Below are 21,140 nucleotides of genomic sequence, written 5' to 3' on the forward strand. Positions count from 1 at the left end.
CTAAACACCCAAAGAAAAAAATACAATTCACAAGAATGTTTCAATATGTCAAGTGCATTTTCAATAGTGAAAGCAAACAAAACCTATTAGAAGAGAATCACCAAGAGAAGCAAACTCTTTAGTTTACGCTAATAGTAAATCATTTCCTCAAATAGAAAAAACAAAATATTGCTTCCTCTAACAAAAGATGATTTTTGTATTTTATTACTAACAAGTCAATTTGCAAACAATAGGTGATAGTTTCAACTCACATACTTAAGTTGGTTCACCCACCTCCCATTGCTTAAACATATTTACAACGTAACAAATACAAAATAAAAAGTCATTTCACCACTCTAAAAATTGATAATGAGAATGACATTCTCGCGTTCTGTTGAATAGTTATAATTATAAACATATATACTAGTCGGAAAATTAAACTTCTAAAATATAATTTTTTTATTATGATTTTACTCGATAGAATACTATCTCGAAGGAGTTCTTAATATCATTTGTTAAATAATCATCACTATCACACGCCAAAAAAAAAAAATTAAACATTTAAAAAGTTGAAACTTGGGGATCAAAGTCCCAATTAAGCACAATAAGAGGACTGAAGATGCAATTAAACAAAATTATATAGAAAGGAAAAAAAGTGTGAAAAAAGAGTTAGTTCTTACCGAGTGAGTAATAAAGTCAAACAAGTGGATGCGGTTTCAAAATTTGTGTACGTTAGCTGTTCCTACAAAAACACCGAGCACACAAAGCTGCTGCTGCTACTGCTGCTAGGGTTTATCCCTCCCTTTTCAATCTTCACCAAATCTCCTTCAGGTTCGATTTTCTCTTCTTCATATTTCTCTATTTCAAATTCAAACCTGTTAATTTCTCTTCTCTCATTGAAATCCCAAGCCGCGTGTTTTTTTTTGTTCACTTCGAATTCTTGAAACCCTTTGTTAATTCTTGAATCTGTGTTCTTTTTGAATTGCAGGTTACTGATTCGCTAGCAATGACTCGTGTGTATATTGGAAATCTGGATTCACGAGTTTCTGAGAGGGATCTGGAAGATGATTTCCATGTCTTTGGAGTTATACGAAGGTAACTGACTAGTTTTTCTAGAATTGAAGTTGGTATCTATGCATTCCTGTACTTTGAAACTTGAATTAGGTCACCAAGTAGTTTCATATTTTTCAATTTGGATTTTAGGTTTGTGAGTTTCATTTTTTTCTTACTAGTTTTTCAATCTTTAATGTTGTTTGTGTAGTGTGTGGGTTGCAAGAAGGCCTCCTGGTTATGCTTTCATTGATTTTGATGACCGTAGGGATGCGCTTGATGCTATTCGTGAATTAGATGGTATGTTGAGAAGCACTTTTGAGTTATTATATTTTGTGAGTCTTACTTTTTCACAAATATAGAGTATTTTTCGGCATGGATTGGTGAAATACATGTATACCGGTTCAACCGTAGGATAATGAAAATTTTCGGTAGTGTTTTATTTTTGGTATGGATGCTTTGTGTTTCAATATTTTTCCTTCATGGAACAGGTAAAAATGGTTGGAGGGTAGAGCTTTCTCACAACTCTAAAACTGGAGGTGGAGGTGGAGGAAGAGGTGGCGGAGGTGGTGGTCGTGGTCGGTCTGGTGGGGGTGGTTCTGATTTGAAATGTTATGAGTGTGGTGAACCTGGTCATTTTGCCCGGGAGTGTCATTCTTCTCGTGGTGGTGGAGGGGGAGGAAGACGTCGGAGCCGCAGTCCACCTCGATTGCGTAGGAGCCCAAGTTATGGGCGAAGGTGAGATTGCTATATTATGATGCTAACGGGACTTCTGTACATGGTTTTATTGTGTTGAAAATAAACTACATGCCATTCTTCATGAGTTCACTAAAAAATTACATTGTTCCTTTGTTTTTTGTGACTGGCCATAACTTGTTTCTTGAGCAGAGTAATTTCCTTTTTTCATGATTTGGTGGTAGTACTTGTTTTACACGTTTAAATTAATGTGTTTCATTTTCACCCCTTTAATTGATATGTACCAGGAGTTACAGTCCTCGTGAGCGGTCTCCTAGGAGGCGAAGCCCTTCTCCTCGTCGTCGCAGCCCTTCACCTCGTCGCCGCAGCTACAGCAGGTCACCCCCTCCTTACCGTGGACGTGAGGCCGTAGCACATGCTAATGGGTGAGGTTCCATCTCTCTCGCCTGGATTTAACTTGGTATCACTTGATGGTTACATGTTTTAAACTTGTGCTTTCTTTCAACTAGATGGATATCTTGATTTTTTTCCCTGATATCTTTTTTTAATGTTATATCTTTTGTGGAATGTTCTTTCTTTTTTTCTTGATATCTTTTCTCAAGTCTAACTTGTATTGAAGTGCATTTACTAGGTTATAAGGAGTCTCATGCTCTGGCATTTTCCCCTCTTCTCCTTTTGGTCCCCTCTTACAAAAAAATATATTGTGCTTGCTCTAAATATATGGTATCTTGTCTCTATATGCCTGTCAGCAGTACAGAGGAACAAAAACTAAATCTGATGTCCATAGTAGGGCTTGGAATATTTGCTTGTTTGATTTTTCGGCTTACAACCTTAAGATGCATAAGTTCTGTGTGTCAACTTTTAGTATGCAAGCTTTAGGTGCATAAGTATGCAACTTTCAGTTTCTAGTTATTTTGTTCTGCTATAACTTTTGTTACTAAGCATCTGTGCTGAAGTATGATGATGTCCATATTGTGCAGAAATGGGTTAAGGGATGCACCTCGAAGCAGAAGTTGATTTTTAAAAGTCGGTAACTGCGACTGTTCAGAAGATAATGAGATATTGTTAATCTAGTGTTTTCAACAGCAGTACGCATCTGTTTTGTTGGGCAGTGCCCTGAGCTTCTACCCTAAATGGTTTAGTTACTTTCGTGATTTAATGGCTTGTGTTATGTTATCTACACCGAATTCTTCTAGTTTTGTTGCAGGTAAAACAGTTTTTTAAGAGTAGTTGCTTACTAGTAGTTTGTTATAAATTGTTTCGAATCTTGCTAAAGTATATGCTTTTCTTTTGGATTGAGGTGTCTTCTGGTACTGCTGCCTTGGTTTTGTGCTTCTACGTTTAATGGGATATATCCTCCTTAGCTGCCCTTCTGTGTGATTTTGAATGATTGTTATTCCAGCCAGGCTGCTACAAGCTTTATGTTTCTTGAATCTCGCCACTCGAGCACACCTCAAACTCTAACAGCATGTTTTTAAACTAAACTATAAGTGGTTGATGACGTCAAATCTGTATTTTATAAAAGTTGGGCTTACAGGTTTTATCCCTACATGTGTTGTGAATCTTATGATCATGAAGATAGAAATTGATAGAGCATCAGAAATCCCACTTAATACATAGCAATATACATCTTGCAATCACAGACTCCTAATGAATGAGAGGCTCATATGTGTCCATAAGTAGCGTGGCAGTGTTTTCTTTGGAATGGATAGGCTTCTTTCTATGAGTTAATTGAAAAGAAGTACCAGCAGTGACATGAAAATTCATAGTGAAGGCACTATGAAATGCCACAATTACCAGACCTAATATAACCTATTAAACAAACAAGGTGAATCATTTCATGAAACTAAATCTAAGAAACAACATTGAAGTTGGATATATAAGAAAGGCACTAGACAAATATGAATGCAATAGGCCAATAGCCTTAACTCACAGTCACACTCCACAACAAAACACATGGAACTAGATTTGTTTTTTTAGAGAAAAAGTTTTGCACAGTTCATGTTCTTAGTCACATTTAATATACAAAAAAGTAAATAAAAATGTAAATCGCAAACAATAAACATGACATTTGTTTATGTAGTTCGGTCAAATGTGTCTTCGTCTGTCTCTTCAAAGCAAATGTAATTTTGTATTATTTTTTTGAATAAATAAGAGTTACAAGTATATCTTGTTAACTCAGCTTTCCAGCCCCTTGCATCTCTTATGTGATTGAGTCATTCTGAAGCTTTAGTAATAGTACTGATACTTGATAGCATATTTATGTTGAATAGTTTCTTTCTTGTGCCAAGGCACCTATGATGGAATAATTGATCACATTCTTCCCGTTGATTGAGGCTCACTTCTTGAAGGAGATTATGTATCTGGACCCACTCAACTACATACGATTATTACATTAACACTTCTTCATGCTTTATCCATGAAACGAAATTATTATAGTCCTAAGTTAGTTGCATAATAATGGCCTATTGTTCATAAACAAATCTAAAAAATTTAAAAATAAACACTTTTATTAACTTGCACATAGTGTAAATTGGTTTGTTACAAATATTTCAATCTTAAAAAAAAATGTAACTATATAGTACTACATGTCATTATGTCAATTGTTGATTGGAATACAATTCCTGGCTCATGATTTTCTCTATCATTATCAAATTGTTTATATAATCAGTCAACATTTGCTTCTTGTGCAAGTCACAAGTTTACACGTCCTGCTTTAGTTTCTTTTCCTCTAAATCAAACTAGATGATAAATAAATAAAAAATAATATTTTTAAAAAAAATATAAAATTAAAACGGTGTTGAACCAGACGTAGTTCAACCCGAGTGGTTGAACTACAATATAATGCAAACCAAACCAATTGGCATTTTTTGGTTCAACCATTTGAATCGGCTCATCTGGTCTGGTTTTAAAAACATTTATTCATACAGCATAGAATTTTGAATCTATGACTTTCATATATAGATATCCTGTGAAGAATTGAGTAAATCTATAGATGGATATGATTTTTCAGCTACTTCTATTTTGTCCCTTGTTGAAAATCAATAAATAAGCAGTTTATTATGGTATGCACGTTGGTGATACACTTGTAATTCCATTCTGCATTATAATATATCTATTTTCAGCTATGTTAGTGGGAGGCAGTTTTTTTTGGTTATGTTTACAAGTCAAACCCATGTTGTCCAAATCCTCAAAACTCTCATCTTTCAATGATATTTCATTCATAGCTTATTTCATAATCCATATCATATACTTGAGTCTTACTTTTTCCTCTTATTCAAAAAGCTCACTTTGCCTTCATTGAAAGAACTTCATATCACGTTTTTGTTGATCCAACAAACAATGCAGAAATGAAACAGTCAACTGGTAGAAGCCGATATTGTTAGATTGGACGTCATCAGCAGAGTTCAAACCATACTCATGATTGTGTGCGTGAGTTTCTAGTGGTTATTACCTATTCCTCTACAGACAAAAAAAGTATTAATGAAGCTCAAAAATGAGAAACTAGTCAGGTATGTTAAGTCTCTACTATTTGATTTCTAGCATTTTTCTCTCTACAATTCTCATTGCAACTTTGCATTGAGTTGATTAGTGGTTTTGAAAACTCACAGGTTCTCTAATGATGGAAAGCTTAATCTTGAGAAGCCAATGCAAGTTTACAAATTTCAGAAAATTCTTAATCCGAACGATATTGATATTGATACTGATAATGATAAGAACGGAATGAATATCAAGTCTCCGACTTTTGGAAAGTTTAAGGTTTTTCAAGAAAATCACGAACCATGGAAGAAGAGAATTCTTGATCCGGGAAGTGATTTATTTCTCGAGTGGAAAAGAGCTTTCTTGTTTTCTTCCATACTATCACTTTTTGTTGATCCGTTGTTTTTCTACCTCCCGTCTGTATCAGTAGAAACTGATAATAAGAATTCCTCGTGCATGGTTACTGATTTGAATTTAGGAATCATCGTTACATGTTTCCGGACATTCGCCGATGTTTTCTATCTGCTGAACATGGTCATTAAGTTTAGGACAGCCTTTGTGTCACCGAGTTCAAGGGTTTTTGGAAGAGGCGAGCTTGTCATGGACCCGAGTTTGATCGCGAGGCGGTATTTGAGATCGGAGTTTTTCCTAGATCTTTTAGCTACATTGCCTCTTCCACAGGTAACGCGTCTGCTTCAATATACCGATTATAGTTTTTGTACATTTTCTCTAATTGATGTTATATGTCGGGTTTTCTTTGTTGACAGATTGTGATTTGGTTTATAATGCCAGCAATTCGAAGCTCTCATGCCGATCATACCAACAACGCGCTAGTATTGATTGTTCTTCTTCAATATGTTCCTAGATTGTATATGATTTTTCCTTTAAGTTCTCAGATTGTTAAAGCGACCGGTGTTGTCACAAAGACGGCTTGGGCCGGAGCTGCTTATAATCTTTTACTTTACATGTTAGCTAGTCATGTACGTCGAGTTTTCTTCAATCATCGCAAATTTCCTTTCATGAATTTCTCGATATTTCACAATATTATTATTACAAAACAATTCTTATATATGCTTGTAGGTGTTGGGGGCATCATGGTATTTGCTGTCAATCGAAAGACACGCGACATGCTGGAAATCTGAATGCAGAGACGAAAACTTACCTGTGAAATGTGTTCTCGACTACCTCGATTGCAGTAGTATAAACGATGCCGGTCGCGTGAAATGGATGAATACTACTTCTGTGTTTAGTAACTGTAATCCTGAAAGTAGCACAGATTTTAATTACGGAATTTTCGGAAACGCAGTCCAAAATAATGTTCTTTCCTCTGTGTTTATAGAGAAGTACCTCTATTGTTTGTGGTGGGGATTGCAGAATTTGAGTTCCTATGGCCAGAGTTTGACTACAAGCACATTTGTTTGGGAGACTGCATTTGCAATACTCATAGCTATCTTAGGTTTGGTTTTGTTTGCACATTTAATTGGTAACATGCAGGTAATTAGAATTTCTAAATCTTCAAAATAATGCATTGAAACATTTAAAATTTTTGAACTGTTATGTGTTCATAAGCTTGTTTGAACTGATGCAGACATATTTGCAATCTATTACTGTGAGGCTTGAAGAGTGGAGGCTCAAGCGACGTGACACGGAGGAGTGGATGAAGCATCGCCAACTCCCGGAGTTTCTTAGGGAGCGTGTCCGGAGATTTGTTCAGTATAAGTGGCTTGCGACTCGAGGTGTTGATGAAGAAACTATCCTAAGAGGCCTCCCTACAGATCTTCGTAGAGATATTCAACGTCACCTTTGCTTAGACCTAGTTCGAAGGGTATGTTCCTCCGAACAATTAGTCTTTGTTAAGTTGATTTAAGTCTTTGTTAAGTTGTTTATCTAAAAGTGACTTTGATGCAATACATGTTTTAATAGTTTTCTTGCATTTGAACTATAATAGTTTCTTGAAGTTTATGATACACAATTCAATAAAAAAAATTCTCCGACGATTACAGGTTCCCTTTTTCTCACAAATGGATGATCAACTACTTGACGCAATTTGCGAGCGATTGGTATCATCTTTGAGTACGCAAGGCACATACATTGTCAGAGAAGGAGATCCAGTTACCGATATGCTTTTTATCATCAGAGGGAAACTCGAAAGCTCGACCACAAACGGTGGCAGAACCGGTTTCTTTAACTCTATTACCTTGAGACCAGGCGATTTCTGTGGAGAAGAGTTACTTGCTTGGGCATTGCTTCCAAAATCTACTCTCAACTTGCCTTCTTCAACAAGAACAGTTAAAGCCCTGGTTGAAGTTGAAGCCTTTGAACTTAGAGCAGAAGACCTTAAATTTGTAGCAAATCAGTTTCGACGTCTTCATAGCAAGAAGTTGCAGCATACGTTCCGTTTCTACTCTTACCATTGGAGGACATGGGCTGCTTGTTTCATTCAGGTCGCTTGGCGCCGGTTCAAGAAGCGAGTTTTGGCAAATAGCCTTAGCCTGAGAGAATACAAATCCTTCATCGATGAACAAGCAAGAAATCGAATGGAACTCGAGAAAGAAGAGCGCGGTAACACTGCACAAGTAAAACAGAATCTTGGTGTCACTATATTGGCTTCAAGATTTGCTGCAAACACAAGGAAAGGAGTTCAGAAGATCAAGGATGTAGAAATGCTCAAGTTGCAAAAGCCAGAAGAGCCAGATTTCTCAGTAGAGCATGAAGATGATTGAGCTCAATACCGCAATGTTAAATGCATTGTTCCTCGTCCGAATATGAACGGTCGCATGTTGTGAACTTGTACATCTTCAAAAAATGTTTGTTCTCTTGTATATTAAAGTTTCTTGACATACCATACAACATGTATATTACACTGCACTATTGTTAGAATGTTTATACTTTTGGTTCCTGTCTTGTGACATTTTTTGTGTGCTTACTTTTATGTTTTAGTCTTGTAATTTGAACTTTTGGTGGCACTTTGAAGATTACTTGATTTGATGGCTTAAAGTTTTGTCTTGAACTTTCTTGTAATTATATTGAGATTAAAGTGTTGATTATGAGGGGATAAAAATATTATGTACTGTTGTTATTGGTAAACTATATTATCATGACAGACAGATCTGTCCAAGGAAATGGGCCAAGCCCCTCCTTAATCATAATAGTGAGTGGTCAAAACTATAAAAACATGTTGGGTCAGTTATGAAAATCTCATTCACTTAATATAAATCAATTTTAAGCACATGAATTGGTTAGAGGGGCCACATGAGTACCATATGATCAAAGCCACTACAACTTTCCTCTACTATTTCCTGCCGACACTATTTTACATACTTAATCAATGTTCAGAAAATTAAAGCACAAGTTGAATTGTTTAGTAACAACACAATAAAATGATGAAACAAAAATGAAGGAGTAGAAGTTATTGTTTATATCAGATATACTAATATGAATATACAGAAAGATGCACTCTGGTAAAACAGGAAACTAGAATCAGAACTCAAAATTCCAAAAACAACCAAAGAACAGAATGGAGAAAACTGAATATTTTATACACCTAGTTTAAACAGATTAACAAGAATTCAATATCTGTAAGAGTACAATGACCAGTGTCCTATAAGAAATACTTGTGATGAATCGTGTGAAAGAATGAAAATGGATGGAGTTGAAAAACAGAGAAGCCTGTTTTGGTACTTCAAATTAAATATCTTTGCTTGATCTGTACCGGGAGTTTCAGAAAGAAACGAATAAGACCGAATTTTGTTTGCTCGTCGAAGCACAGATACAAACACGGACAAGACACTGATACTGCAACGTTGCCACAAATAATAATTGAATGTAACCATGTGTTTGTGTCGTGTCGGCACGGATCTTTTTTTTCTTCTTCTTTTTCTGTTTTTAACGAAAAATAACTAGCTCATTTGTTCTCCAATCAAATCGAGGCCTACAAGGAGGAAAGTTATTCCTTGGAAAAGCAGAAAGTAGAAATGAACTCCTTGTGCAGATAACAGACTTCTGACAGAAGCAGTGAGAAGAAGGAATGCCAAAGTCAGTTCTTTCTTATATATCTTATTAGCTTTCTTAACAGGTTCTACAGCTGCTTCTTTGAGTTCCTTCAATTGGTGTAACTCAACAAGTTCGCTGTCAGAAGCTCCTCTATGGATCTTTTGTTGTTCTATTGACTTAGTTTCCCTTTCTGCAGCAGCAAGTAAATCGGACTCGGACGACCTTCCAGCTTTCTTTGTGACAATCCATTCATAAGAGCTACCCAATTGGAAAAGACCAGATACCATTGCATTGAATTTAGTAACAGACATGGTGTTTTCAAAAAGGAGGTAGGGAACAATAAAAGGAAAAGATTTAGGTGCGGGAAGAATGTTCAGGATCGACATGAATACCGGAACATAGCAGATTAACCATAAAGGGAGTTCAGCCTCTGGGACAAACATGGTTAGAGGAAGGATTATGCAAAATAAAGTGAACGAGTAAAAGGGAAGGATTAATTTCCTTAGCAGAAAAAATAGCAGAATTAAGTTTGCTTTCTTCCATGGTGATACCTGCAATTAAAGAGAAATTAAGACACTTTAGGAAGTACATATTGTAAGCAATACTTACAAATACTCAGTACTTACTTGTCCTCATCACTATTCTATTTGTTACATCAAGCCGTGTATCAGATATACCTTAGATTTCAAAATTGCTGGGAGACACAGCCTGAAAAGTTGCATAGGCCCTGAATGCCAGCGGTGTTGTTGCTTTCTGTAAGCTTCATATGACTCGGGAACTTCACAAAGTACCTGAAATAAAAACTTAAGGAGTTTAAGAAATTTCATTGGGGGTCTTAGGTGAACATGGAATTTTGATTGCTTAATGCATATATAAGAGTTTTTTTCTGTTTGGATAAAGAGCTTGATTGAGCGCTTATAGCATAAACACTTTCATATAAGTACTTATGCAAAAGTTATTTTTATAATCAAAGATAAAATAAAGTCAAACTGTTTTCATATTAATTAAAAGTTGTTTTCATAAGCTATCTTCGGGAGTTTATATAAACAAGTTGTAAATAACTTATGAAAATGTCATATGTTATATTCATAACCTCAGCCAAACAGTCTCACAAGTTTGTAGAAAGGAGATATCAAAAATGGATTCAAAAGAATTATGATCACCTTTACATCATTTAGGAAGATAAATTTCCAACCATTAAGATGAGCTCGGACAGCAATGTCCATATCTTCTACAGTTGTCCTCTCTAGCCAGCCTCCGGACTCTTCAAGGGCTTTGATTCTCCAAACACCGGCAGTTCCATTGAAACCAAAAAAATTAAGAAACACCCCATTGACCTGCTGTTCTACTTCAAAATGGAAGCATAAATTTATATTTTGAAGACGGGTCAACAAATTTTCATCCTTGTTCACATAAGACCATCTAGCTTGGACCAAACCTAGTTCAGGATTGTCCTGTAATAGAAAAGTCATGTGCAAATCTTAATATATGTTAAACACTTACCAATAAACTTATCTAAAAAGTCATTATTTTCCCTTAACCTTGAAATGTGGCACAGTTTGCTTAAGAAAATCAGGATTTGGTTGAAAGTCTGCATCAAATATTGCAACAAATTCATAGTCTTTCACATAGTCACAGTTCATTGCAGAATTAAGATTTCCAGCTTTGTATCCAGTCCTGATTAGGCGATGCCGATAGATTATGTTGATTCCCTTTTGGTTCCACTTAGAGACCTCAGCCTTAATTAACCATTGTATGCTCTCATCATCAGAATCGTCAAGTACTTGAATCAGTAAACGATCCCTTGGCCAGTCGATTTGGCAGACTGCAGAAATAGATTGCTCATACACCTGCATAAAGAAAGTTTGTGCAAAGTGAAAAAAAAGAAGATAAACTCCATAAATAGTTATAAGTTTATATGGAAACTTGTCTACTGCTGCTAGAATAAAACCTCTATCTTCTTATGACATTTGCAAAATCTATTTTCAACTAACGGAATGCAGAAGTTTGGTGTCATACCTCCCTCTCATTGCACATTGGAATTTGAACCAAGACCATTGGATACTTGCATACAGATCCTTCAACATCATCAACCTTGAAGGGGTCCCCACTAATTCTTGGCTTAACCTTCCTGAGTTTGATCCAAAAGCACCCCAAACAAAGAAGCAGACGGTCGACAGATTGAATAACAAACAAAACAATACAAAACTTCGAAAGCGCCTGAATTGGTGGAGCAATGTATTCAGCACGGAACGTTAACCAAGCAACATAAGCCACATGGAACAACCTTTCAAAATCAGAACTATGAGGAATGTGCAAATTATGATTCCCAAAATGCCAACCTTGAAGATAAGCAACAACCTCAAAAGCCAAAACAGCCAAAGAAATCACTAAAAACAAACTAATAATCCTAAACAACAACTTCCCTTTCTCAACAGCCACTCCTTGTCTCTGAACCACCCTCTTCTTAATCCCTCCAAGCAAATCCCAAAGAACAGTCACTAACCAAGTAACACAACCAACCGCACGATGCGCCTTGAGCAGCAAAACCCATGTAACTTGCTTAGCATTCTTACCGCGATTCTTCTCCACCGGCCTAAATGCAGCATCTGCACCACTAATCTCCACAACAGAGAAACTGGGGTTCTCCATTTTCACCACCACTGGTGTCCCTTTCTGTGTATCCTTCACCCACCAACTTGAAAAATCCAACCTCGGAGCCATTAACACAACAGATCACACTTTCACAGTTTCACACTTTCACAGACACAAATAAACAAACACCTGGTGTGTACAACACACAACTCAAAAAAACTAACCCTTGATGAATCTAAGTAAAGACACTATTCCACACTACATGGATCTGAAAAAGACAACCTTAGATTCAAAAACCCTGTTGAAGATTTAGCATTTAACAACGTAAGAGTGGAAGGTGTTTTTGAAGACACCTAACATATGAAAAGGCACATTATGAGGGGAAGCAAAGAATCAAATAAATCTATTATCTCAGAGCAGCTGTAAGAATAAGACACTAAGTTTCAACCAATAAATCCACGTTGCCCTTTCTCATCATCAACAAAATACTACATTAATTACAGCTTCATCGTAGAATCTGTTAACGTAATCAAAATCAAAATTAGTAATCTTAAATTAGTACTAGGAAAATAATGCACCTGAAGAAAACAAGGTTGACTCAAATGGAGGGTGTGATACATTGATACATATATTAATAATTTTAATTTTAAGATTGATAATTAGAAGTTACTATAAATAGAAGAAAAACAAAAACTTTATTAAATTAGTTTTATTATATATTGATGAACTTTCTATTATTATAATTATAAGTATAACATAGAAAAATGTCCTAATAAAGTGTTTTAATTTTACTTTCCAAAAAAAGTGTTTTAATTTTAATTATTACTATTTTCTAATTATATTAATGTCACTTAAATTTTTTCAATTTATAGTAAAGATAAATATTGAAAGTATGATAATGATACTTTAGTAAAATTTTTTTTTATATCTCTGAGTCAATATAGATTTGCAAATAGATCTCTAATTATAAGAATAAGAATTCAAATTTATGATATTTCACTTATATAATTTTAGAAATTTATTAAATTCATTTTTATAATAAAAATGATGTATAATAAAATTATTTATCTTAAAAATTATATCCATTGATCTAGAATATATAATATTATCATGTATTTTTTTTTTGAATTTATTATTTATTTTTGAAATTTAAAAATCAAAAATGTCAAAAACAAAAAGATGAAAGCAATTATCAGAATGTTTTTTCACGAAAAATTTTATTAAAATTTTGTTAAATTATTGGACAAAAAATTACTTATATATTTTTAATCTATATGAAATAATTATTATAAAACAAGAAAATATTAATTAAATAATATAAAAAATATTGAAAATAATGATTAATATTATATTGAAAACTAAAATCTAAAATTAAAAAATTAAAAGATAATATTTTAAATAACTTTTATTATGAAATAAAGGGATTAAATAACTTTTATTGTGAAATGAAGAGACTAGACGACTTGTTATTAATTTATATTTTTTTAAGCTAAGTTTGTGAAGATATCCATGTTAGTAGATTACAAAAAGATTATTATGGGTCTACCCACCCACTTGAAGAAGATTCTAGTGAAGAAATAATGTGAGCTATCATTACAATAATCTTTATTTAGAATAACCAAAGCATGTGAAAAGATGTAGTCATTCGATGGATCTTCTTAATTTTTAAAATTTAAAAAAAAATGCAAATCGAATCCAGCAAGTAAATGATTTAAACCAGTCTAAATATTATTTATTATGAAATGGCAGCTTCTTGGGGAATATTCCTTTATTCTTTTTATAGTATATATCTGATGCCAACACATTAGCTAAGTAAAAGTAAAAAATTTGAAAAAGAAAAATATTTAGAAAAGATGAAAATTTATTAAGGTTGTTCAGAAAAGAAATGGATTCATAATATGGTATTAGTTTTGTTATGGACCTTTTTCTCTTTTTTGAGTTTGTTACAAAGAGTTTCTCATTCAGCATTGTTCTTGATCTGCAAATTTGATTGCACAAGTTCATTTGTGTTTCTTTCATTTTGTTCATCCATGTGATTACAATTCTTACTATTTTTATAGATCCAAATCAACATGCCTCCACACATTGTAGTTCAAATTCATCAAATTGACACCGAATCAGCATTCTATATTTATTCTAGTGAAAGTTCTAACTCGATTAATATCACTCTAAAATCTGATGGTTTGAATTATTTTGCTTGTAGTAGGTCAATGAAAGAAACTTAATCAATTGAAATTCATGTTGTAGATGATTCAAATGGAAGCCAATGGTAAAGGTACAATCACCTAATGCACTGTTGGTTTATTAACTATGTTGTTTTTGAATAAAGTACATCTATCATTGTTTTTCATGAGAATGCTTTTGATGTGTAAAATGATCTACATGAAAAATTCTCAAAAGTTGGTCAAATTTGCATTGTCAATCTTCATTCTTCCATAAACAATTTGAAACAGAATTCAAGATATATATTGAATATATATTTTTTTTAATTAAAAGGTTTATGGGAAAAACTCGACTCAAATATGTCGTTACCAATTTGCACATGCATTCAAGAATATATATGTGTTGCTTTAAAACTTACTTAAAATTATAGATCAAGTCATCCAAGCAAACATGCTTCTTTTATGTTGTGAAAACTCAGGTGTTACTTAAGGATTTTTTGCCTTCGATTAATCGAAATTATTCCATTGTCATTCAAGAAGAAGCAAAAAGAATTTGATGCATATTGATGATAATTCAACCTTAGTTAGTGTTGCACAAGGACTTAATTTTAAGAACAGAGATACTTTTAATAATTTCAATTCAAAAAAATTCAATTAGAGTTTGGACTTTTTGCCGTCATAGTTGAAATACCAATGATTTCGGATACCAAAAACACGAGCATCCTACCTAGTTGATTCTCTAAGATTGTATGATTGGCATTAATTTTAGTAAAATAAACTAGATAGCAACATGTTAGATATAATGTTTTTACCTGCAGAATATAGAGGTTGGACATTATGTTAAACAAGATGTTCTATCAACTACAACTGGTATAACATGTCAAAGAAATATGTCCTATGCAAGATCCATTCGACATCGTGACTGAGCGCAAAGTTGGGCCTTTTGGATTCTGTTTAAGTTGTTACAGATGCAAAATGTTTGGAGAATATTATGCAATCCAATCAGGCGCTATATTTAATGATAAAATATTTTATCTGTGTTGAAGATTTTCATGGTTTTTAAATATGAAGAATATTTAGGAAACTAATGATTGAAGGCCTATTTTTATGGAGAAGATTGTGCAGATTTCTAGCAGTCTCCTTGCTGCGTTTTAAAGCCCAAATCCAATCCAGAAGTGTGCTTTAAATAGAAGACTACAAACCTGATTGTAAAGCAAAACTTACGGGAATAGGTTAGGGTTTGTATTTGAGCCTCTCTAATATCATTCTTGATAGAAGAGTAGGACTGATGTTTTGAGTTGTAAGTTCTGTCATGCATTCATAAACTGTTAAGTATTGAATGTATGTATGTCACTTAGGTTTCGTTGATACATTGTTCTAAGTGTGTTGCTTGTGTTTCAAGCTATTGTTCTTGATTTAAGCTTTTAAGCAAGATCACGTATTCTTGATTAAGAGATTCTTAATCTAAGTGTTTCTTGTAATTGAAGATTAAGGTAAAGGGCCGTCAATATCAGTAATTGAGATTGTTATTATGAGACATCACTGTGATGATTGGAAGTGAGAGGAGTTCTCTTATCTAGGAAGTTTTTAGGTAGAAGTTGCACTGGGTAGGGATTAAGTGAGAAGTTGTAAATCGGAGGTTGTTTAGCTTTGAATTGATACTGCTAATAGTGGATTTCCTTCCTGGCTTGGTAGCCCCCTATAGTAGGTGTTGTTGTACACCGAACTGGGTTAACAATTCGGTGTGTTTAATTACTTTCCAGCATAGTATTTAAATTATGGACATTTGGCCATTGTACGTTGTTCAGAGATCAATGTCTCAACATCTCATAGGACATCTGAGATATGAAGACCAAAATTTCTCACCTTTAAGAAGAATAAACATTCTATGATTATGGCTAACAATGATGGCAGTGAAATAAAATAACTACCTGCTAGCCAATGAAGTAGTTTGGGCAAATCCACTAATTTTTGGGTTGAGTTGGATTGCGTAATGGGTTGCACAAATAATTTTTCTGTTTTATTAATATTAAATGACTAAATGATGAGTCATCTTATTTTTTCATAAAAATTATTGAATATTCTTTATCTTCTTAAAAAAAATAGATATTCGATATTTACTATTTTTTAGCATCATAAAATAATTAATAATAACATCAACTAACAAAAACTATCATAAAATACTAACAAACTAAAGTTGCATGACATAAAATCGTATTAGCATCAAAATAACCAAAGAGTGAAATATTCAAAATTAATTAACGTCATGATTCACTAAAATAGTAAATCTTCAAGAGACTAAAATTGCAACAACTAAGTTAATATTCATAAAAATCATTAAAATTGTAATAATAAATGTTTGATTAGTGGGTCAATGAATTTTTTGGGTTTAGGTCCGGTTTTATCCAAAACCTGATTTTTTTAAATGAGTTTTTTTAGTTTTTAAACACATATTCACCTAATTTCCTGACCCAACCCACTTTTTTTTTAAAATTTTTTGGGTGGATTTGACTGAGTTTTATTGGTTAAACCAACACACACACACACACAAACACACACACACAGTGTGTTCCTGATAAAATATCATTTGGTTAATTAATCCCCCTGAAGCTGATCAGTAAGGATCACAAAAGTTAAGGAGTTTTGGTATTTTAGGTATTTTTAGGGGAGGCAAGGAGTGACAGCCATTGTTGGGCTGCTCAAGCTTTTCCACGTTTCCTCTTCTTTTTCTGTTATTCATCCTCCCTCTCTCTTACATTGCTGAAGGCTTAATTTATATTGCAAACCTTTTCACTTCATTGGATACTGAATATTCACCATTAATAGGCTTAATAGTCATTCATGGCCATAACGAACGTAAAAATATCATTCATTAATGTTGGTCGTAATGGATAAGCGACTTTTGGCCAACCTTGGGATATTGTAACATATGCCTTTTCGGATGACTTTTCAAGGACCCTGCGAATTAAGTCCGGGATGTGCATATAACTCAGCATCCGACCTCATAAAAAAACCAGCGATGTGCATAAGCCTCCAAAGCACGAGGCATATAAGGGAGAAGTGTTTTGAGTTTATCCCAAATCAAAAAAACTTGTCATAATCATATTTTAATCGAGTAAATTCCCTATAAATTCATGGTCTTTCTTATGGATCAATTCTTGAGGGATTCACCTTGGCGTATATTAGGAAGATTTACGAATTTAATGAAGTCAAAAAAAAAAAACCTACGACTTTAATGGAGAAGCCAGAGAAACTTGATGGGTTCATGATGTAGAGAAATCAGAGAGCCCGAGTGGGATCTCAATCCGTTGAAGTCATAAAACCTGGTATGTTTTAGACATAGAGAAGTTGGAAAGCCCTAGTGGGATTTCGACCTGTTGGCGTCATAGAACCTGGTAGGTTCTAGACATAAGGATGTCGAAGAGCCCCAATGGAATCTCGACCTGTTGGCATCATAGAACCCGATTGTTCTAGACATGAAGAAGTCGGAGAGCCCCAGTGGGATCTCGTCCTGTTGGGGTCGTAGAACCCAGTTGGTTCTAGACGTAAGAAAGTCGGAGAGCCCTAGTGGGATCTCGACCTGTTCAAGTTATGTTTTAACTTCGCCAATGTTTGGCCTTATTATTTAGAATCGTAATAGCCCATGTGAATTTCGAATATCAGTAGTACCAAAATCCTGAAAGACTCAGACAGACATAGGTTGACAAATTCCGAGTAGATCTTGCTTCATTCTTTACATGACCCTAGTGGGTCGGGATCCGATGCCCGGGAATCTTTAGTGTGATTAGAGTCAGAGGTCGTTCTCCTTGGAGCATTGATTCGTAATCACTTTGTCGTTAGTCATCCTTTAAGGATGCATTTGTAATGTTTTGGACGATTTCTTTTGTTTTGCATACAATTTCTAAGCCCTAATGAGGCTTTTTAACCATACTATTTGTGTCCTATAATAATGTCGTAGTCTTGATGTGTTTTATTTCTTTAATCAGTAATTTAGTTGCTCGGTGGGGTTGAATATCTGGCTCCAGTCAATTTTTTGTCTGGCTATGACATATACCAGGTCCAATCGGCCCCGAATTGGAAGTACTTTGGTCGGGCTTCCATGCACTACAACAACCCTTACCTGTTGATAACATAACCCAGCCAGATGCATGTTAATGTAGCAGAGAATTCAGAGGTATATTAACATGGCTATTTAATTGGGTCAGAGGTATATTACCTTAATCTGACCAGATGTATGTTAACTTAGTCGATGTGTCAGAGGTATATTAACTTCGTCTTTTTAATTCGGTTAGAGGTATATTAACTTAACCCGGCCAGAGGTATGTTGAATTAGTCGATGTGTCATAGGTATGTTAACTTGCTCTTTTTAATTTGGTCAGAGGTATATTAACTTAACCTGGCTAGAGGTATGTTAACTTAGCCGATGTGTTAGAGGTATATTAACTTGGTCTTTTTAATTCGGTTAAAGGTATATTAACTTAACCTGACCATAGGTATGTTAGTCGATGTGCTAGAGGTATATTAACTTGGTCTTTTTAATTAGGTCAGAGGTATATTAGCTTAGCTCGGCCAGAGGTATGTTAACTTAGCCGAATGCCCCTCGTGGAGGCCTTGGGATAAATGTCCTCAGTGGAGGTCTTCGTTGTTCTGTTGGAGAGTCAGTCTTTTTCCGAGTTTTGTACCTGGTGAATGACACATAATTTTATTAAAAGCGCATACGGTTCATAACACATAAATATATCATCAAGTTTGCTATATGGTTTTTGCTCAAATGAGACTAATCAGTTTGTCCTCTATGATTTCTGATTTGTTATTTGGCATGACATCTTGGTTCCCTTTGACCATAGTGTACGATGTCCTCTTACTGAAAATTTGAACTCTTCGGTAGGATATAGTTCCTTCCGACAACCACCATGCATAATTTTAAAAGTTTGAAAAGGAAGGACACCTCCTGTCCGCGCAGGGGAAAGAAATGACACCCATTGTTTAAAGTAAGTTCTAAATCGGTCCCTAATTACAAACGGCAAAGACATTAGCTCGTCTTTAAAAAATTAAAACATAAATTTGCTTTGTCTAACCTAATGGTTTATCGTATACATGCTTGCAAGCTCAGTGACTCGAAATAGATATAAGAGCGTCGTTGTCAATTCCTCATCACATTTTAAACCAAACTTCATATTTATGTCGATATTTCATATTTGGAGCATATTTTGGTCTATTCTCTCAGATGAGCAAATAACTTCCAATCTTTAGTGTTATTTCATCTGAAAAATACATTATCATTCATTATACTATTCGTATCCGAGAATGTCTGGAATTATATCATATAATAGAATTAAGTTTTTATCACTGTTTATCATCATGATTAATTTCCTTGTTCAACTAGGATTAGCAGCCTTGTATGCCTTTTCAAGCTGTTTGATATCATTTTCCAAATACAATAGTTAACTGAATGGTATTTGTAGTTGGAATAGTAAAGTACTATAGTAGAGAAGAGTAAAAATTAGATCACACTATGAATCTAAAAATAATGTGCAATGCATATCTACTTTGGCAAAAGTTTGATAGCCTACAACATGCAAATCCCAAACCGTGCTGCATTTGAAAGGGTTACAAGATAGAAGGTCAATGTTATTCTTAGATAGGCCTTCATCATTCCAACATATTAAAAGGAGAAGACAAACCACAGTACCAAAAAAGAATAGGTAAACTAAAATGCAGATGTGCACTGACAAGCAAACAGATTCACCATTCATTCATGCATTTTTTTACTCAAATAATAAACTAATTTAACTTAAACCATATTGCATTGACTTTTATCTAAGGGCTTGATTTATGCATGCAAAAACACGATTTAATGTAAAATACTATTTAAAAGTATTGCACTCAATTCTAAAATACAAATACCTAACTTAGTGGAGATTCAATTACGAAATCGATAAATGATAAACAATAATAAATGAGACAATCAACAAAACCAAAGCATTAGAGGGCAGAGCAACTTCAAATTGCACCAGAATTTATAGAGGTTCGACCTAATCACTTGGCCTACTTATCTCCTCAAGAATTTTTTATTGATAGTTTTCACTTTAGAAGTGAGTTTTTTTCGCAGGTTATGCCCACAAACCTTATTACAATCAAACACAAGTTTTACACTAACTATTCTCCATACCAAATACGAGATTTTACGCCAGTATAATTTTAAACCAAGCAAGAGTTTTTACACCAGGTTGAGCTCACAAACTAAAAAAATATTTTGACGGAAAATATCACAAACCAAGTGAGAGATTTTACACCAGACTAAGATCACAAACCAAACAAAAATATTGACGAATAATCTCACAAACTAAATGAGAGCTTTTACACCAGACTAATCTCATGAACTAACATGAATTTTAATGGACAATCTCACGAATCAAATGAGAGCTTTTATTGGTTTAGCTCACAAACCAAACAACAACTTCTCACAAGAGATATTACACAAGACATAAATGTTCAATTGAGTAAATTACAAGAATACTCCTACACCATAACAAACAAAAAACTCAAACTGATATTTTTCACTATCAAAGTTTTAAGACAATTTAGTAAAAAAAGAAAGAAATGAGAAATGAGATAGTAGAAAGAGAGAAAGTATATAGAAATATGTTTTCTGGTGTGTTTTGAAATTGATGAGAGACCCTCTACTTATAGGTTAAAAATTTGGATCAAAAAGAAAAAAAGATTCATCGATCTTTAAATAACAATCGATTAAGCCAAAGGTTTAATCAATTATTAGCTTCAAAATACGACAACCCTATTCCCAAAAAGGAAAACCTAGAATGACTAGTGTCTTAACCGATTAGAAGTGTTCTTAATTGAGTAAGAGGCTTTACCCCTTGATCTAATTGATTGGTTAAGGACATTAATCGATTAGTCAGTGTATACAAGCTTCATAAATGATTATGGACATCCTTGATCAATCACAAAAGTACCTTGATGGTTCCTCTATAGGCTTTAAGGTGTTTAGAGAAGTTTAAACACTTTTGGTTGAGTTTGCGCATTGACTTGGTAATTTAAGAATTGCTCTAATATCTTTACAATATTCTAATCACTCGGACACGGGTAAAGCGAGCTTTCACACTTCCTATCTTTCACAATATTTGAAGTTTCAAGATCCCTGTAGTTCTTTTTGGTTGGCTGCAT

General features: G+C 34.1%; 3 protein-coding genes across 3 annotated transcripts; 2 read left to right on the forward strand and 1 right to left on the reverse strand.

Annotated features, from left to right (window-relative positions):
* Window positions 1-650: 650 nt before the first annotated feature.
* Window positions 651-3,024, forward strand: LOC131659991 (serine/arginine-rich splicing factor RSZ22A-like). Its single transcript, XM_058929100.1, has 6 exons — window positions 651-810; window positions 968-1,074; window positions 1,241-1,329; window positions 1,521-1,767; window positions 2,013-2,150; window positions 2,706-3,024. The coding sequence occupies exons 2-6, from the start codon at window positions 986-988 to the stop codon at window positions 2,740-2,742; spliced, it is 600 nt and encodes a 199-aa protein (XP_058785083.1). The 5' UTR covers window positions 651-810; window positions 968-985; the 3' UTR covers window positions 2,743-3,024.
* Window positions 2,793-8,382, forward strand: LOC131659989 (probable cyclic nucleotide-gated ion channel 14). The gene is made up of 7 exons (XM_058929098.1): window positions 2,793-2,932; window positions 3,026-5,237; window positions 5,337-5,886; window positions 5,973-6,185; window positions 6,286-6,699; window positions 6,794-7,030; window positions 7,209-8,382. Exons 2-7 carry the CDS (start codon window positions 5,209-5,211, stop codon window positions 7,926-7,928), a joined length of 2,163 nt encoding a protein of 720 aa, XP_058785081.1. The 5' UTR covers window positions 2,793-2,932; window positions 3,026-5,208; the 3' UTR covers window positions 7,929-8,382.
* A 341-nt stretch (window positions 8,383-8,723) lies between these two features.
* LOC131659990 (probable xyloglucan glycosyltransferase 5) lies at window positions 8,724-12,396 on the reverse strand. Its single transcript, XM_058929099.1, has 5 exons — window positions 11,218-12,396; window positions 10,740-11,048; window positions 10,362-10,652; window positions 9,876-9,989; window positions 8,724-9,749 (listed from the first exon to the last, which is right to left on the reverse strand). The coding sequence occupies exons 1-5, from the start codon at window positions 11,920-11,922 to the stop codon at window positions 9,105-9,107; spliced, it is 2,064 nt and encodes a 687-aa protein (XP_058785082.1). The 5' UTR covers window positions 11,923-12,396; the 3' UTR covers window positions 8,724-9,104.
* Window positions 12,397-21,140: the final 8,744 nt, after the last annotated feature.

The sequence above is a fragment of the Vicia villosa genome, linkage group LG3, assembly GCF_029867415.1.
Source record: "Vicia villosa cultivar HV-30 ecotype Madison, WI linkage group LG3, Vvil1.0, whole genome shotgun sequence".
Taxonomy (NCBI): Eukaryota; Viridiplantae; Streptophyta; class Magnoliopsida; order Fabales; family Fabaceae; genus Vicia; species Vicia villosa.